General features: G+C 43.9%; 2 protein-coding genes and 1 non-coding gene across 13 annotated transcripts in view; 2 read left to right on the plus strand and 1 right to left on the minus strand.

Annotated features, from left to right (window-relative positions):
• Positions 1-19,407, plus strand: part of CDC42SE1 (CDC42 small effector 1) — a 57,724-nt gene that overhangs the window by 16,126 nt on the left and 22,191 nt on the right. The gene's annotated exons all lie outside the window — the stretch shown is intronic.
• The window catches only part of GABPB2 (GA binding protein transcription factor subunit beta 2), a 35,358-nt gene that overhangs the window by 9,592 nt on the left and 6,359 nt on the right, over positions 1-19,407 (minus strand). For 3 of the 11 annotated variants that reach the window (XM_008264456.4, XM_070077722.1, XM_002715567.5), the window contains exons 3-7: positions 18,615-18,782; positions 17,885-18,079; positions 13,350-13,500; positions 5,109-5,222; positions 2,491-2,676 (exon numbers count right to left, since the gene is read on the minus strand). In XM_008264456.4, the coding sequence (XP_008262678.1) occupies positions 2,491-2,676; positions 5,109-5,222; positions 13,350-13,500; positions 17,885-18,079; positions 18,615-18,782 (814 nt within the window). The remainder of the gene's footprint in view (positions 1-2,490; positions 2,677-5,108; positions 5,223-13,349; positions 13,501-17,884; positions 18,080-18,614; positions 18,783-19,407) is intronic. The other 8 variants (XM_008264458.4, XM_070077727.1, XM_070077726.1 and 5 more) reach the window with 4 other exon arrangements.
• On the plus strand, positions 7,039-7,140 carry LOC127493800 (U6 spliceosomal RNA). Its single transcript, XR_011390940.1, has one exon. It is a non-coding gene; the product is annotated as a U6 spliceosomal RNA (small nuclear RNA).

The following is a 19,407-nucleotide window of genomic DNA, read 5'->3' on the forward strand; positions in this document are numbered from 1 at the left end:
GCAGATGGAAGACACCCTCCCACCCCCATCTTTCTCTACCTCTCTCTGTAACTCTTTCTTTTTTTTTTTTTTTTTTTAAACTTTTCTTTTCTTTTCTTTTCTTTTCTTTTCTTTTCTTTTCTTTTTTTTTTTTTTTTTTTTTTGACAGGCAGAGTGGACAGTGAGAGAGAGAGACAGAGAGAAAGGTCTTCCTTTGCCGTTGGTTCACCCTCCAATGGCCGCAGCGCGCTGATCCGATGGCAGGAGCCAGGAGCCAGGTGCTTTTCCTGGTCTCCCATGGGGTGCAGGGTGTAACTCTTTCAATACATAAAATAAATCTTAAAAAAAAAAAAAGAGTATTTCAGTGCAGTATTCATTTGTATCTTTCTTGTTATAAATGAAGTAGGTTGGATATATTTTCACATTTTTGAAGGCCAGCAGTATTTTTTTTTTCTGTAAACTATTGGTTCCCCACATTATTTGTTCTTTTTTCTACCAGATCATTGTTTTTATTTTTTATTTGGGAGAAAGGATCTCCCATCTACTGGTTTACTTCCTAAATAACCACCACAGATAGAGTAGGGTGGGATGAACCCAGTATCCAGGAACTCAATTCAGGTCTCACGTGTGGGAGGCAGGGACCCAATCTCTTGAGCCATCACCATGCTGCTTACCACAGTCTGCACTAATAGAAAGCTGGGAGCCAGGACTTGAACCCAGGCACTCTGATATGAAATGGGAGATAGCCATCCCAACCAGTATTCCTAACTGCTAGACAAAATGCCTGCCACAGATCACCAGTTTTTTTCCTCACAAATTTTACATTTATTAGAGAAATTAGCTTTTGCCAACCTGGTTTCTGTTTTTCTTTCTCAGATCTTTCTTTTTTTTTTTTTTTTTTTTTTTTGGACAGGCAGAATTAGACTGTGAGAGAGAGACAGAGAGAAAGGTCTTCCTTTTTCCATTGGTTCACCCCCTAAATGGCTGCTACAGCCGGTGTGCTGTGCCAATCCAAAGCCAGGAGCCAGGTGCTTCCTCCTGGTCTCCCATCGGGTGCAGGGCCCAAGCACTTGGGCCATCCTCCACTGCCTTCTCGGCCACAGCAGAGAGCTGGAATCAAAGAGGAGCAACGGGGACAGAATCTGGCACCCAAACTGGGACTAGAACCCGGGGTGCTGGCGCCAGCCTCTCAGATAATTTTTGCCCCATGTAGTATCCAGCATTCTCCTGCACCCACATTTGTCTTAATGCCTCATTCTTAGGGGTATGTGGAGTCTCTTCAATCTCTCAAAAATTTTAAGACTATGGGAGACCAGGAGGAAACAGCTGGCTCCTGGCTTTGGATAGGCATAGCTCCAACCGTAGCGGCCATTTGGGGAGTGAACCAGCAGAAGGAAGACCTTTCTGTCTGTCTCTCTCACTGTCTATCTGTCAAATAAATAAATAAATAAATAAAATTAAAAAAAAAATTAATGCTAGATATAGAGGCAGAGACAGAAAGAACTCCAAAATGGCCACAATGGCCAGGGCTGGGCCAGACCGAAGCCAGGAGCCAGGGTCTCCCACATGGATGCAAGGACCCAAGGATTTGAGCCATCTTCTGCTGTCTTCCCAGGAGCTGGACTGTAAGTGAAGAAGCTGGGACTCGAACTGGCAGCCATATGGATGCCCAGTAAGACGGTTTCCCAAGGTCTGCATTAACAGGAAACTGGCTGGAATCAGGAGCTGGAAATAAGCATTAAACCCTGGCACTCTGAAGTGGGATGCTAGTATCTTAACCAGTATCTTGGACTAGCATTGTGGCACAGCAGGTTAAGCTGTTGCTTGTGACAGAGTGCCAGTTCCAGTCCTGGCTGCTTTGCTTCAGATTCAGCTTTTTGCTAATGCGCCTGGGAGGGAGGGAGGCCCAAATGCTTGGGTCCCTGTCACCCATTGGGAGACCCAGATGGAGTTCAGGCTCCTGGCTTCAGCCAGGCCTATCCCCTGGCTATTGCAGCCATTTGTGGAATGAACCAGTGAATGACGATCTCTTCTTTATGTTTCTCTCCCTCTCTCTGTTGTTCTGCCTTTCAAATAATAAATACATCTTAAAAAAGAAAGAAAGAAAGAAGTGTCTTAATTAGCAGGCTAAATACCCGCTCTTAAAATATCTTTTAAATTTTTTAAAAATTAATTTGAGGAGCAGAGAGAGACAAATGGAGAGAACCCCTATTCACTGGTTCACTCTCCAAATGCCTGCAATGAACAGGGCTGAGGTGAGGCCGAATCCAGGCGCCAGGAACTCAGTCCAGGTCTCCCACACAGCTGTTAGGTACCAATTATTTGACCCAATACTGCTGCCTCCCAGGGTCTACACCAGCAGGAAGCTGGAGTCAGGAGCCAGAGCTGGACTTTGAACCCAGGCACTATGATAGGGCACATCAGCATCTTAACTAGTATCTTAATTCCTATGCTAAATACTTGCTCCTAAAATATTTTTTAATAAACAGCTGTCTATACAGGGTGACTCACCTTGCTGTCCATCTTGCATAGTTACTATAAACGGCTGGCCAATGCCTGCAGTCGGGATTGCAGTTTGGATATTACCCAGAGGGACTCCATCAGTCACTATGGTGATGACCCTCTGGCCTCCACTCCCCACCACTTGCTGGATTGATGAGTCAACAGAATTTGCCTCCACAATTTCCTCTGAATTGGCTAGAAATGATAAAATAAATTTAAATTTCAGCTTTTTGACAAACAGGAGTATAGCAATTTCAGCCTCCTTGACAATGACAACAGAGAGAAAAATCGAAAACCAGCATTAGATTCAACAGTTCACAAAACCTTCTGTGAACAATGCTAAGTCAGAGGAGAAAAGAAAGTAGGGATTGCATTAGAACAGTATTTTCTAAAATGTCTCCACTGAGATGTTAATAGATTTCAATAAAGATAGATTCTGTATATAAATACATTTTCAAAATGCCAGTTTATTTCACAGGCTTAAACTTGTTTATTCTGTTGGAAGTACCAGAGACTTCAATAGGCTAATGAGAGGCCAGCACTGTGGTGTAGCAGGTAAAGCCGCCACCTGTGCCGCTGGCATTCCAAATGGGTGATGGCTTGAGTCCCAGCTGCTCCTCTTCTGATCCAGCTCTCTGCTATAGGCCTGGGAAAGCAGTAGAAGATGTCCCTAGTCCTTGGGCTCCTGCACCCACATGGAAGACCTGAAAGAAGCTCCAGGCTCCTGGCTTCGGACTGGCCCATCTCCAGCCATTGCGGCTATTTGAAGAGTAAACCAGTGAATGGAAGATCTTTCTCTCTGTTTTCACCCTTTCTCTGTCTATAACTCTGCCTCTCAAATAAATAAATAAATAAATCATAAAAAAGTTAGGCTAATGAACATTGTGGTTCTCCAACAGGGTGTAAGATATGCTCTTTCTCCAAGATACTTGATCTTGGAATTCTTTTTTAGGGAGCATCTTAAAAAATCTAAAGAAATCTATGGAACTTAAAATAACTACTGGGGCTGGGTACTGTGATGTAGCGGGTAAAGCCACAGCCTGTGGACTGGTTCGAGTCCCAGTTGCTCCAGCTCTCTGCTAATGCGCCTGAGAAAGTAGAAGATGGCCCAAGTCCTTGGGCCCCTGCACCCACATCCACATAGGAGACCTGGAAGAAGCTCCTGGCTTTGGACCAGCCCAACTCTGGCTGTTGGCGGCCATTTGGGGAGTGACCTAGCAGATAGAAGACCTCTCTCTGTCTCTCTGTAACTCCGCCTTTCAAGTACATAAAAAAAAAATCTTAAAAAAAAAAAACACCACACTATAAATTAGAGTAGATCATTTACACAAAAACAAAGGCATTTCATAATGAATTAACAAAATACTGTGTCAAGTAGTCAAACCATGGATGTTTGACAGGCAAAAATGGTGGGTGACTCCTCATCTGACAAATCAATGAAATGTGTAATAGCTAACAGGTACTGCCTGCTTATTATGTGCCAGGTACCTCTCTAAGAGCTTTAAATGTATTACACTGACTGAAGATCTTCAGTTTGTTTAGTCAGTATTCCAATAAACCAAACACTATTAGGGAAAACAATTTGTGTCATGATGGAGTTTATCTGAAGAGTCAAAGGTAGACTCTGCAATAAGTGAGGTATGGATAACCCATATGAGACACGATTAGGTAGTTCAATGGAAATAAAGTATTCACACTTAGAAACAAAGATGGTTAAATGGCATAGCTCAAAGGACCTTGACAGATAATCTAATCCAATCACCCATGCCAGAGATGAGGAAACTAAGACCTGAAGAAGCTGAGTGATTTCTCTGAGATCAAAGAGCAAACTGAAACAATAGCACAAGTTTAATCCCTTGCCATGCTGCTCAGTTGTACACATCTGAGGAGAGATCTTTATGATTATTGCCAGTTTGAAAAATAGGACTGGAATTAGAGGAATGTTCTTACCACCCAAATGTCAATGGCAGAAAGAAATCAGAACAATCTGCTTTCATTTATGATGGAGCAGACTGTTAGAGGGTTCCAGAAAGATTTCTGACTACTGAGCCCTACCTATAACTGTCTGTCCCTCTCATGTGGAGCCCTAATCTCTCACACTGCTAGCCCTGGCTAAGTGGATTGAAGCCTTTTGTTTTAAATATCAGAAGGTACTATATAGCATGTATTTGCTCAATTGCACGAAATGCCAAAATAATTTCTAGTAGAAATAAAAGCCAATATGAAATCCACAAGATGTGACTATGAGAAAGGCAGCAATCCCATGTATTTTTTGATACACTAACATATCTAGGTTGCTATTTTATATCACTCAATGATAGCACCAGACAAAACATGACATAGAGTATCTCCAAAAACATCTGCTAATATAAGACTAAACATTTCCATTTGAAGAAACTGGAGTCAGGGCAAACAAGCTTCAAACTAACTCAGTCATTCCCTGGCATTATGTAGCTGCCTGATAATACCACTTAGTGATTTTTCTTTCTGATGCTTGACAACACTACATCTCTTTTTTCCTGCTGCCTCTAATTAACTATAATTCCTTAATATTTCATGCAAATATGCTGGCGATTTTTAAACAAAAGAAGAAATGGTGATTCACCCAGCAGATAGCCCTTACCTACCTGTGGCTCTGTGTGAACTGGAGAGGGGCGCTGATGCTTCAGCAAGAGCTGCAAGAGTGGCCAGCACTGAGGTGGTAGAATTTGAGAGCTGTACTGCTGAGGCATGGGGGTCACCTATTTCAGTAAAAAAGGCAAATGAAGTCCAATGGAGAGAATAAATTAAGGCAAACTAAAAATGGCCTTTTAAATTAAAAAACCTCAGCTTTTCCCTTTCATGTCTTTAATCTGTCCTCTAATCCAAGCTGATGCAAATTATCATACTGTTAAAACTCCTTTAAGGTTTAAATAGTTTTCCTTTAAAATGGATTAAATGAAAATGCTTGGTACGGGGCCACTACATTCCCCTCATTCGATCAGCTCTCTTAGCACTGCCAATGCTGAATATTAGTAGCAAACAGACAACAGTGCCACCCACTCACAAGGCTGGCTGTGCAGAGCTCTAGTTGGCAGTAGGCAGTCGGCTTACGAAGCATGCCTCACCGCACCCAAGCAGTGATGAGGAACCAACGCCCCCTGGGCTTCCCTCATCCCCGGTACCTCTGTTCATCAGTTAGATAAGTGAGAACCACAGGCTTGGCTTCTAGCACAAGGACAGTTAAACACCTGAAGGTCAAAGGGTGGTATCATGGATCAATGCTAAAAACAGCAGTACTTTATGTCATGATGTGTCTTTAAAAAAAAAAATCTTTGTTCATCATCTTTTCATCTTTTCTTTTTTAGCTATTCTCACAGCTAAGTTTTGTTTTTTTTTTTTTTTTTTTGTTTTTTTTTTTTTGACAGGCAGAGTGGACAGTAAGAGAGAGACAGAGAGAGAAAGGTCTTCCTTTGCCGTTGTTTCACCCTCCAGTGGCTGCTGTGCCAGTGCGCTGCAGCCGGCACACCGCGCTGATCCGAAGGCAGGAGCCAGGTGCTTCTCCTGGTCTCCCATGGGGTGCAGGGCCCAAGCACTTGGGCCATCCTCCACTGCACTCCAGGGCCACAGCAGAGGGCTGGACTGGAAGAGGGGCAATCGGGATAGAATCCGGCGCCCCAACCAGGACTAGAACCCCGGGGTGCCGGTGCCGCAGGCGGTGGATTAGCCTAGTGAGCTGTGGCGCCGGCCCTCACAGCTAAGTTCTAAGATGGAAAGACAGAAAGACATTAGGTCAAGCAACAGGCATGTCTAACTATGAACCTCAAGTATTACTCAACAGTTTTTAATAAATTCAACTTTTATAAAATGAATTATATTTCCTTATTATCTTTCATTATAATTTCAGATATAATTATTGTGCTGAGCATAAATTTATTGCCTCTCAGCTCTAAATCCACCCTACTTTGTGATGTATGTACCTTGTGTGTGTATGTATCTTGTGATGCTGGAGCGGCCCCTATAAAGATTTCTTACCAGCTGGCATTAGCTTAATCTTTGTCAGTACGGAAGTGGAGGCCGCTCCCTATATTAGCTATTCCTGTATTCTTCAGAATTCTCCTTACCCCTTAGTAGTTAACCCATTGACCTAATTAATAATTCTCCATACATTATACACATTAAGCCTATAAATTACATATGTTAAAAATTTGGCAGCACAGGCCGGCGCCGCAGCTCAGTAGGCTAATCCTCTGCCTGTGGTGCCGGCACATCGGGTTCTAGTCCCGGTCGGGGTGCCGGATTCTGTCCCGGCTGCCCTTCTTCCAGGCCAGCTCTCTGCTGTGGCCAGGGAGTGCAGTGGAGGATGGCCCAAGTACTTGGGCCCTGCACCCCATGGGAGACCAGGATAATCACCTGGCTCCTGCATACGGATAGGCGTGGTGCGCCGGCTGTAGCGCGCCGGCCACGGTGGCCATTGGAGGATGAACCAACGGCAAAGGAAGACCTTTCTCTCTGTCTCTCTCACTGTCCACTCTGCCTGTCAAAAATAAAATAAAATAAAAAATAAAAAAAATAAAAACAATTTGGCAGCACACATCCTAACATTGGAATGACAGAGAAAGATTAGCATGGGCCCTGCACAAAGATGACACACAAATTTGTGACGAGTTCCATATTGTTTTCATTCTCTAAACAAAAGGTTTCCTGTCCTTAGATTTTTTTTGTCTTATTTAAATCATGATGGTCTGTAACAGTTATAAAAATCAAAAAAGTATATCTTTTTAACAAAAAATTAAGCTTATATAGTTACACTATACAAGTCACTATGTCCTTCTGATTAGACTCTGAATGATATACTTATTTTTTTTTAAAAAAGGAGGTGTTTTTCTTTTCTCTAAATGTTTATTTATTTTCATCTACTTGAAGGCAGAGCAGCAGAAAGAAAAAGAGAGCAAGGGTGAGAGAGACCTTCCATCTTCTGGTTTATTCCCCAAATGCCCACAACAGCCAGAGTTGGGCCTGGCCAAAGCAATGAACCCAGAACTCCATCTGGGTCTCCCACATGGATGGGAAGAACCCAAGCACTTGAGCTATCATCTGCTGCCTCTCAGGAAGCATTAGTGGGAAGCTGGATCAGAAGCAGAGAAACCAGAACACAAACCAGGCACTCCTAGATGGGAAGCAGGTGTCCCAAGCAGCACTTAACCCACTGTGCCACAAAGCCTACCTTTTCTTCTTTTTTTAAATTTATTTTATTCATTTGAAAGGTAGCAAGACACAGAGAGAGAGAGACCAGTCAGAGATCTCCCATCTGCTGGTTCACTCCTCTAATACCCACAACAGCTGTGGCTAGGCCAGTCTGAAGCCAGGAGCTAGGAATTTAATCCAGGCTTTCTATGTGGGTGACATGGACCAAATATGTGAGTCATCATCTGCTGCCTCCAAGGGTGCACATTAGCAGGAAGCTGGAACAGGGAGTGGAGCCAGAACATGAAACAGGCAGGATGGAGTTCCAGGCTCCTGGTTTGGTCTGGCTCAGCTCCAGACATTGTAGCCATTTGGGGAATGAATCAGTGGATGGAAGATCTCTATCAACTAAAATAAATAAATACAATTTTTTTAAAAAAAGATCTATTTATTTGAAAGGCAGAGTTGAGAGAGAATAACTGAGTGAGTGAGTGAGAGAGAGAGGGAAAGAAAGAGATCTTCCATCCATTGGTTAACTCCCCAAATGGTCACAAAGGCCAGAACTGGGCTGATCCAAAGCCAGGAGTCTGTTCTCGGTCTCCCGTGTGGGTGCAGGGGCCCAAGCAGGGAGCTGTATCAGAAGTGGAGCAGTTGGGACTCAAACTGGCGCACATGGGATACTGGCTGGTGCTGTAGGTAGTAGCTTTACCGACTACGCCACAGCACCGGCCCCATAAATACAAATTTTAAAAAAGAATGATAACTGCTTCCTTTCCAGTATAAGATCCAACATAAAGTAAAGTAAAATATATGTGGATGCTGTTTCTGGAAAGGAAAGGCTTTATCAATGATGATTCTTGGGGCCCTCATTGTGGCACAGTGGGTTAAGCTGCCACTTAAGGTGTGGCTCAGTCCTGGCCATTACAGCCATCAGGGGAGTAAACTAGCAGACGAAAGGTTTCTCTCTGTCTCCCTCCCTCCCTCTGTGATTCTGCCTTTCAAATAAATAAATCTTTTTAAAGAAATGATAATTTCAGAATGTGACTTATAGACTCTTCAGAGGATTTAGTAGGATGAGCCATGGTAGAATAGACAATCTCAGTGAAAACCAGACCCTGAAAGACGAAGTAACTCACATTAGGTCATGCAGCATGTGTCAGATCCCAGATTAGAGCCTGATCCATCTTCTGTTTTGTTTTTGTTTTCTTATTTTTTGTCTTTTTCTTTTGCCCCCCCCCCTTTTGTCATCTGATTCTAAAGAAAATGCTTTTGTATGAACCAATGCAAAAATATCTGACTTCAGAATAATCTTATGATTGTGCAGAAATAGGAAATTCATCTTCATAACTTTGTTTTGCCTGATTAAGGTTTAAATTCATATGCTTTCCTAAGTCCCTGCAGTTTACTGATGGCATTGGTGATGACTGATAATCTTGTATTACAAAGAGAAAATTTGAAAGTATACTTTGTAATCTGGATTTTTATACTAAAAATATCCATTAAGATGATAAATATCAGGATGTTTTCTGTTAGTTCTCAAAAATATTATTGGATGATGGGGAACAAGAAGCCCACTCACTATTCCAGAAAAGAAAATCCTTTAACCCAATTAAATAATACACAATTTGAATTTGTCTTACAGCTTTTCTCCTTTCTTTTATTTGCACTGAATAGGTAATTGGGCTAGGCCTTAATCCACTGAGCCACAATGCTGGCCCCAAAAATCATCATTGATAAAGCTTTTTCCTTTCCAAAAATAACAGCATCCATACACATTTTACTTTACTTGATGTTGGATATTTAAAAAAAAAAGATTTCTTTTTTATTATTTGAAAGGCAGAGCTACAGAGGGAAGAGAGACAGAGAGAGATCTTTCATACACTGGTTCATCCCAAATGACTGCAACGGCCAGGGATAGGCCAGGCTGAAGCCAGGAACACAGAGCTTCTTCTGGGTTTTCCATATGGGTGGGGTGGCTCAAATATTTGGGCCATCTTCCACTGCTTTTCCAGACACATTAACAGGGAGCTAGATTAGAAGTGGAGCAGCTGGGACTCAAACCAGCACCCATATGGGATGCTGGCATTGCAGGTAGAGGCTTAACTCACTACACAATGCTGACCCCCTTGATTTTGGATCTTATACAGAGAAGGAAGCACTTAGCATTCTTTTCTTTCAAAATTGGTATTTGTTATTTTAGTTAAAAGGTAGATTGGTAGGCCAGTTAGCTTAAGGATGCTCTATAGATGGAATTGGTTCATGAGTAAGATAACATGGGGAGTGAGTTCTAAAGTGGGATGATTTAGCAATTTTAGTTTGTGGTTGTCAACAGGAAAGGCAGATTCACAGGGCTCCCAAAAGCTACATGACAAACATGATACTGGCCCATGGAAAACAAGGCAAAGAATCTCTATCCTGAATGTGTTCAACTTTGCTTATCATTCCAGATAAGGTCTGGAGAATTTTCAAAGTCATATTAAAAATCAACTCTAGGCCGGCGCCGCGGCTCACTAGGCTAATCCTCCGCCTAGCGGCGCCGGCACACCGGGTTCTAGTCCCGGTCAGGGCGCCGGATTCTGTCCCGGTTGCCCCTCTTCCAGGCCAGCCCTCTGCTGTGGCCAGGGAGTGCAGTGGAGGATGGCCCAAGTGCTTGGGCTCTGCACCCCATGGGAGACCAGGAAAAGCACCTGGCTCCTGGCTCCTGCCATCGGATCAGCGCGGTGCGCCGGCCGCAGCGCGCCGGCCACGGCGGCCATTGGAGGGTGAACCAACGGCAAAGGAAGACCTTTCTCTCTGTCTCTCTCTCTCACTGTCCACTCTGCCTGTCAAAAAAAAAAAAAAAAAAAAATCAACTCTAACTACTTTCTCATGTTTATGAACATAATACTTTATTGACTTCCAAAGGCTCTGGGGTTATAAAAACACTTGCTTTAACCTGTGTGACCTTACAGACTTCAAATCCAAAAGGTTGTAAATGTTCTGATTATATGTGTGTGTGTGTGTGTGTGTGTGTGTGTGTGTGTTAAGATGTTTATTTTCATCTGCTTGAAAGGCTGAACAATAGAGAAACAGAGAGGCAGAGACAAAGATTTTTCCATCCTCTGGACCAGGACAAAGACAGGAACCCAAAACTACATCTGGTCTCCCACGTGGATGGCAGAGCCCCAAGTACCTGAACCATCGTTTACTGCCTCCCAGCATGCATTAGCAGGAAGCTGGCTCAGCAGCAGAGCAGCCAGGATTCAAACTGGCATTCCAATATGGGATGAGGGTGTCTCAAGTGGTGGCTTAACCCATGGTGCCACAACACCCATCCCTAAGCTAAATTTTAAAAAAAAAAAATATTTATTTATTTGAAAGGCAGAAATACAGAGAAAGGGGAGAGAGAGATCTTCATTTACTGGTTCACACCCCAAATGGCTACAACAGCCAGGGCTGGGCCAGGCTGAAGCCAGAAGCCTCTTCCGGGTCTCTCATGTGAGTGCAGGATCACTGCTTTATCAGGGAGCTGGACTGGAAGTGGAGCAGCCAGGACTTGAACCAGCACCCATACGGGATGCTGGCGCTGCAGGCAGAGGCTTAACTTTCAATACCACAGTGCTAGCCCCTAAGTTAAATTTTTTTTTTAAAGACAAAGTTACAGAGAGAGGTAGAGACATGGACAGAAAGATTTTCCATCTGCTGGCTCACTCCCCAAATGGCTACAACAGCTGGAGCTGTGCTGATCCAAAGTCAGGAGCCAGGAGCTTCTTCCGGGTCTCCCAAGTGGATGCAGGGGCCCAGGGACTTGAGCCATCCTCTGTTGCTTTCCCAGGCGTATTAGCAAGGATTGGAAGTGGGAAAACTGGAACTCAAACCAGCATCCATATGGGATACCAGCGCTGCAGGCCGGGGCCTTAACCCTCTGGACCACAGTGTGGGCCTCAAGCTAAAATTTTTTAATTGGTCAGCAGAAAGCAAATGATTTTAAATGACTTCCAATAGGCTATAAAATGAAAGTCACTACTGCCCCCTTGTGGACATAACAAGGTCAGCCTTCATTGAGAAGTTTCATTTTCAATTAATAGCTATTATTGAACTCTCTCTATAAAACAGACTGAAATACAAAATCTCAATCTCAAAACAACCTCATAAAATAAGCATTTCTTTTAAAAAAGACATTTATTATTTGAAAGGCAGAATTATGAGGAAGAGACAGAGGGGAAGATAGAGACAAAGAGAGTGTGCTTCCACCCACTGGTTCACTCCTCAAATGGCTGCAAATGCTCGGGCTGGACCAGGCCAAACCCAGGAGCCTAGAACTCCATACAAACCTCCCACATGGGTGGCAAGGGCCCAAATAACTAGACCATCTTCCACTGCCTTACCTGGTGCCTTAGCAGGGAGCTAGCTGGAAAGTGGAGCAGCCGGGACTCAGACTGGCATAGGGGATGCCAGCGTTGCAGGTAGCAGCTTAATATGCTACACTACATGCTGGCCTTAAGTAGGCATTATTATATCCCAATTTCACAGACAATCAGACAAAGGTTAAAGAAATAGTTTTCCCAAGGTCAAGCAGCTGTTAGTCAATAAACAGTATCCGAGGGCCAGTGTTGTGACACAGGTTAAGCCGCTGCTTACAATGCCAGCATCCATATGGGAGTGCTGGTGCGAGGCCTGGCTGGTCCACTTCCAATCCAGCTCTCTGCTAATGAGCCTGCGAAAGCAACAGATGATGGCTCAAGTTCCTGGACCCCTGCACCTGCATGGGAAGACATGGAAGAAGCTCCTGGCACCTGGCTTCGGATTGGCACAGCTCTGGATGTTGTAGCCATCTGGGGAGTGAACCAGCGATGGAAGACCTCTCTCTCTCTGCCTCTCCTTCTCTCTCTGTGTAACTCTTCCAAATAAATAAATAAATCTTAAAAAAAAAAAAAAAAAAAAAAAAAACAACCCTCAAAAATAAACCTGCTATAGATTTATTGAATTTTGAACCCCACCTGCGATTGCCTTGGTAGGGCTGACCAAATGACTTCACAGGCTTTATCTGTCCTGTGGGCTGGACGTTCTCCACCCCTGCTTTAGATTATAAATACCACACTGAGATACTCTTATATTTTAATTTTAGGGTCAAGAATAACCCTTTAACAGAATAATCTGCAGAATATTTTAACAACCTATTCACTTATAACAAAGTATTCACTTAAAATCTTCTCCCTGGCTGGCGCTGTGGCTCAATAGGCTAATCCTCCACCTTGCGGCGCCGGCACACCGGGTTCTAGTCCCGGTCGGGGTGCCAGATTCTGTCCTGGTTGCCCCTCTTCCAATCCAGCTCTCTGCTCTGGCCCGGGAGTGCAGTGGAGGATGGCCTAAGTCCTTGGGCCCTGCACCCGCATGGGAGACCAGGAGAAGCACCTGGCTCCTGCCATTGGATCAGCGCGGTGCGCCGGCCGCAGCGCTCCAGCCGCGGCGGCCATTGGAGGGTGAACCAACGGCAAAAGGAAGACCTTTCTCTCTGTCTCTCTCTCTCTCTATCCACTCTGTCAAAAAAAATCTCCCTGCCCCCAAATAAATGGCTTGGTTTTAAAATCCTGCAGATCTTCTGTTCGGGGACTACTTTAATACAAGAGTAGGTATGAGAGTATCTTTGCATCTCTAGGAAAACCTGGGGGTCTGTTCATTATTAAAAGTGAAAATCAAATGTCATGTTATTGGAACATTACCTGAGGTGGTTTTGGTGTTGTCTGAAGAAACAAGGCTAGCAAGATTAACAACCTCCCCCGATGTGAAGATGAACGGAGCAGCCATAGCCACAGGGTTAGTCACAGGGTTGCCTCTCTCAGGATTAGCATTCACCTGATTCTGCATTGCTTCCTACCAAACAAGGCAGGATATTTCAGTCAGAACACTTATTAGACTTAGTTATACAGTTACTGAACAGCATTAACCTTGCTCTCCCCATGCTCTATCAAGCAGAACTAGTTCCGGCACACAATGTCCCAGGGAGCTCAGTGCCCTCATTAAGATGACTACTGTTTTTTTTTTTCCCCTCTGACCAGGAAAATAGAGAGGTTAGGTTGCTTTCCCAATCTTGTACCTACTTGAGAAGAGCAAAAGTATACTATTTGCAAAAGCTGCTAGCAATTCACTTAAACTATCTAAATCTTTGTTTTTAAAATCGAAAATGAGGTAATTGACCTCAGTAGTCTTAAAAAGTAATCTCCAGCACTAACACACACTATGATCTCCAATCCGCAAGTCAGTGTGCTGGCAGATCCCTGCAGAGAACCCACAGGGAACACAGTTCTCTAGAGTTTTATTCAACTATTTGTTCCATGAAGAAATTCCTAAGAGAATATATAACAAGCAAGTAAATGAATGCCAGATTTTAAAGTCTAGTTCCACATGCTGCATTTTTTCTCAATTCTGGTGAAAAGATGCTTATCTTACTTTCAGAAGCAGTTTTCTACAAACATGATCACTACTTTAAAAGTCCATTTGTGAAAGGACTCTAAACAAGGAACTGAAAGCTGAGGAGGATAACCAGTCTATAGAGAACTGAATGTCAGGAAAAATAAATAAAAAACTGAAAATGCAGCAGAAATGGTTGTTTTTCATATATATGACTATCCCATGATGAATAATTCCCATTGAAACAGATTATCCAGTCTCTGGATACTGTTAAATTCCTTCTTGAATTTGCCCCTTCTGCCTTCCACTATCACTTCCTTGTGTCAGGCGCTCATTGGCTCTTGCCTGGCTTAATGAAAGTAAAATATGCTTATACAGCACTAAGTGTCTTCTTCCCTAATCTCTATGCCTCACCATAAACAATCATCATTTTTAAACAAATCTAATCTTAGCCTACTATTTAAAAGCTTCTGCTGGGGCCAGCGCCGCGACTCACTAGGCTAATCCTCCGCCTGCGGCGCCGGCACACTGGGTTCTAGACCCGGTCAGGGCGCCGGATTCTGTCCCGGTTGCTCCTCTTCCAGGCCAGCTCTCTGCTGTGGCCCGGGAGTGCAGTGGAGGATGGCCCAAGTGCTTGGGCCCTGCACCCCATGGGAGACCAGGAGAAGCACCTGGCTCCTGCCATTGGATCAGTACAGTGCGCTGGCCACAGCACACCGGCCGCAGCGGCCATTGGAGGGTGAACCAACAGCAAAAGGAAGACCTTTCTCTCTGTCTCTCTCTCTCACTGTCCACTCTGTCTTGTCAACAACAACAAAAAAAGCTTCTGTTGGATCTCCACTGCCCACATAATAATTCACTTCTTTGTATGCCCCCTTAACAACCCTGTTCAGAACTCATCCTTAGCATCTGCCATCCTCAAACTCCGTTTCCTTCACCCATTCCCTAGTAACACAACTTACTATTTCACACTCCTCGTTCTTTCACATCAATCCTTGATAAGCTTTTTCTAGCCTAAGAATGTAATTTTCTCATTTCTCCTTCAAAACTTAGTTCAAACTTTATACATACTTTAATCTTTATTAATGTATCATTTAAAAAAGATTTATTTATTTATTCAAAAGGCAGAGTGGGAAAGGGAGGGAGAGCTCTTCAACACCGGTTCACTACCCAAATGCCTGCAATAGCTGGGGCTCGATCAAGCGGAAACCAGGAACCAAGAACCCCACCTTGTTCTCACACAAGGGTGGCAGGGACTCAAGCACTTGGGCCATCATCCCCTGCTTTCCCAGGTGCATTAGCAGGAAGCTCAATTAGAAGCAGAGCAGCTGGGACTCAAACTGGCACTGATATGGGAGGCTGATATCGCAAGCCATGGCTTAGCCTGATATGCCACAATACTGAACCCTTAAAAACCATTAATTCTCTATCCCCCATACCCCTGTAATACTTGCTAAATTTACCACCTGGTATTGTAATGCCTTATTTCTTGTCTTTACTTTAATAATGCTGTGAACACTCCCCAGGCTGGGCTATGCCCCATCAATCTTTGTACCTTCCATCCTATTGTTCCCTAATATACAAGTGCCAGCTTAAGAAATTAATGGATAAGGGGCTGGTGGTATGGTACAGTGGTTTAAGCTGCTGCTTACAATGCCAGCATCCCATACTGGAGTGCCAGTGCCAATCTCAGCTGCTCTGCTTCAATCCAGTTTCTTACTAATGTATCTGGAAAGTCAGAAGAAGTTATGCCAAGTACTTGCCACCATTTGGGAGACTTCACTGGAGTTCTTAGCTGTTGCTTTCAGCCTGACCCTGGCTGTTGTGGCCATTTGGGGAATGAACCAGTGGATGGAAGATCTCTCTCTCTCTCTCTCTCTCTCTCTTTCTCTCTTTCTCCCTCCCTCCCTCCCTCCCTCCATATGTATATATAAAAAATGGCATCCATATATCTTAAAAAAAAAAAAAAAAAAAAGGGCCGGCGCTATGGCATAGCCGGTTAACACCCTGGCCTGAAGCACCAGCATCCCATATGGGCACTGGTTCGAGTCCTGGCTGCTCCACTTCTTTTTTTTTTTTTTTTTTTTTTTTTTGACAGGCAGAGTGGACAGTGAGAGAGAGAGAGACAGAGAGAAAGGTCTTCCTTTGCCGTTGGTTCACCCTCCAATGGCCGCCATGGCCGGCACGCTGCGGCCGGCGCACCGCGCTGATCCGATGGCAGGAGCCAGGAGCCAGGTGCTTTTCCTGGTCTCCCATGGGGTGCAGGGCCCAAGCACCTGGGCCATCCTCCACTGCACTCCCGGGCCACAGCAGAAGGCTGGACTGGAAGAGGGGCAACCGGGACAGAATCCGGCGCCCTGACCGGGACTAGAACCCGGTGTGCCGGCACCGCTAGGCGGAGGATTAGCCTAGTGAGCCGCGGCGCCGGCCTGGCTGCTCCACTTCTGATCCAGCTCTCTGCTATGGCCTGGGATAGCAGCAGAAGATGGTCCAAGTCCTTGGGCCCCTGCACCCGCGTGGGAGACCTGGAAGAAGCTCCCGGCTCCTGGCTTCAGATCGGCACAGTTTCGGCTGTTGAGGCTAATTGGGGAGTGAACCATCGGATGGAAGACCTTTCTTTCTCTCTCTGCCTCTCCTCTCTCTTTGTAACTATGACTTTCAAGTAAAATAAATAAATCTTTAAAAAAAAAAAAAAGAAATGAATGAATGAAATAATTATAGCTAATTTTTGAGATGACTTCCATATCACTGTCTTACATCAGTTGATATACATTCAGAAAACATAATATGCTTCTGAATATTGCCTCAAGTCAAGTTTAATTAGAAACGGAAATTTTCATGGAGAAAAAAAATTCTAAAGCCAAATGATATTTTTGAACTGCCCATAACATTATTCTTTACTCATCATGAATAATTCAGAGCTTTATAGAATGTTATACTTTTTTGTAAAAAAATACTAATGAGACTGAGTCACAAGATTCAGACACTTTAGAAATCCTACTTTGAAGGGGTTGGTGCTGTGGCAACCACCTCCTGCAGTGCTGGCATCCCATATGGGTATCCGGTTCGTGTCCCGGTTGCTCCTCTTCCAATCCAGCTCTCTGCTATGGCCTGGGAAAGCAATAGAAGAAAGCCCAAGTCCTTGGGCCCCTGTACCCATTGGGTGATCCAGAAGAAGCTCATAGCTTCTGGCTCCTGGCTTCAGATCAGCTCAGCTCTGGCCACTGTGACCATTTGGGGAGTGAATCAGCAGATAGAAGACCTCTCTCTCTGCCTCTGCCTCTGCCTCTCTGTAACTCTGCCTTTCAAATAAATAAATAAATCTTTAAAAGAAAGAAAAAAGAAATACTACTTTGATAAGATAGGGAAAATTCAGTTTTGATTCAATACCTACAAAAATCCTTAGTTTCTTTTTTTTTAATTTTTTTTTATTCTTTTTTTTTTTATTTTTTGACAGGCAGAGTGGATAGTGAGTGAGTGAGAGAGAGAGAGAGAGAGAGACAAAGGTCTTCCTTTGCTGTTGGTTCAACCTCCAATGGCTGCCGCGGCCGGTGTGCTATGGCCAGTGCACCGTGCTGATCTGATAGCAGGAGCCAGGTACTTCTCCTGGTCTCCCATGGGATGCAGGGCCCAAGTACTTGGGCCATCCTCCACTGCACTCCCGGGCCACAGCAGAGAGCAGGCCTGGAAGAGGGGCAACTGGGACAGAATCCGGTGCCCCGACCGGGACTAGAACCTGGTGTGCCGGTGCTGCAAGGTGGAGGATTAGCCTAGTGAGCCACGGCGCTGGCCAAAAATCCTTAGTTTCAATTGAAGTATATTCTGGGGAGTATAAACAGAATCACACCTGGAGGATGACCAAAATCTCAGCATTGTTCTTCTCTAATGCTATGTCAAAGGCAGATTTATCAAATTTGCTGGAAGCATGGACATCTGCTCCATATTTGATGAGTAACTCCACAACATCTCGATGGTGGTGCTCTGTGGCCCAGTGCAAAGCTGTCATCTTCAGCATGTCCTTGGCATTCACATCTGCACCATTCTGTCAAAGAAAAGCAAGTTTTCAACAGAATACTGGTTATCGTAGCACAGGTGCAAGATCCCATCACCAAATACAGAGGATTTCCTTAAAGATTACGCATACTTAAATTCAGACCACATGTAAGAAATATCAAAAGGAAAACACTTCTCAAATTCTCCTGAATGCTGACAGACTAATACTCTCAATGAGAAGGTCTTCTAAGGACATCACTGGGAAATTATAACAGATGGGAGAGGAAGGAGGAAAGAACAGAGACTTTTGTTGCATTTATTAACAGACAGTTGAGTGCCTGAAAAATACAAGCATAAGTGCAGAGAACACCTGTAGAAAAAGAATGAAGAAAAATCAATGTCCACTGAACTTTTAAAAAAAGAAAACAAACTCCTCATAGCCACGTAGAACTCTTAAGAGAGATACAACTCAATGTTATAAACTGTGCTCAACTACATCCTACCCGACCAATTTTCCTTCCATCCATTTAAGAAAGAAAACAGGGAGAGAGATGGGTGTTTCTCTGCTGCTATCCTTGTTTTACCCTAACAAGCAGTTCCACGATGTGTGCATGTCCATCAGCTGCAGCCATGTGCAAGGGGGTCCTGTCCACTTTGGTCCGTGCGTCCCTGCTTACGCCTGCACGAAGGAGCACTTCTGCTGTGGAATAATGACCATACTGGGCTGCGAGGTGGAGGGGTGATGTTCCAAGCTGTGGGAGAATAACACTCATTGAATAGCTGCAGTGTACATAGTCCTAGATCATTCTCAGAGAGACACAGGTGGACAAGACGTGAATTCTATGGCTCCTGTTCCTGGAGAGAGAATCTAGTTAGGCAAACAGGACTGAAGAAATGTTTTACTTTAAAAATTAATATATCAGAACAGAAAAAACCCACCAATCAAATAATTGCAAAGCATAATGGCTTTAAGTCAGGTAGATTTATAGGTAAGATTCCCTAAAATATGATTTAAGTAAGGCTTAGAAGGTGGTTAAAAAAGGGAAGGAGGGGCACAAAAAGAATATTCTGAGTCAGGGAAAGAGAAGGGGTAGACAGGTTCAAAACAATTCTTAAGGGAAGGACAGAGGTACAAATTTAACTGGCTGGAACACAAGTTTGTTGCTACACTAAAGCAGAGCAAAAACATCTAAGAGATGAGGAAGCAACAAATATTTAACAGTGGCCTGTCAACAGGAGTAAGCACATCTGTGTAATCATCTCAAGCTAAATCTTACAAGAATTATTTAGCAGCACTCACTTGGCCAGGAAGCTATTCCTTTCTTTGTGTCATGTTCTTTTTTAAAAAACAAAAAACAACTGTTCATTCTTTTCTTT

This window comes from Oryctolagus cuniculus, chromosome 7 (genome assembly GCF_964237555.1).
Source record: "Oryctolagus cuniculus chromosome 7, mOryCun1.1, whole genome shotgun sequence".
Lineage (NCBI taxonomy): Eukaryota > Metazoa > Chordata > Mammalia > Lagomorpha > Leporidae > Oryctolagus > Oryctolagus cuniculus.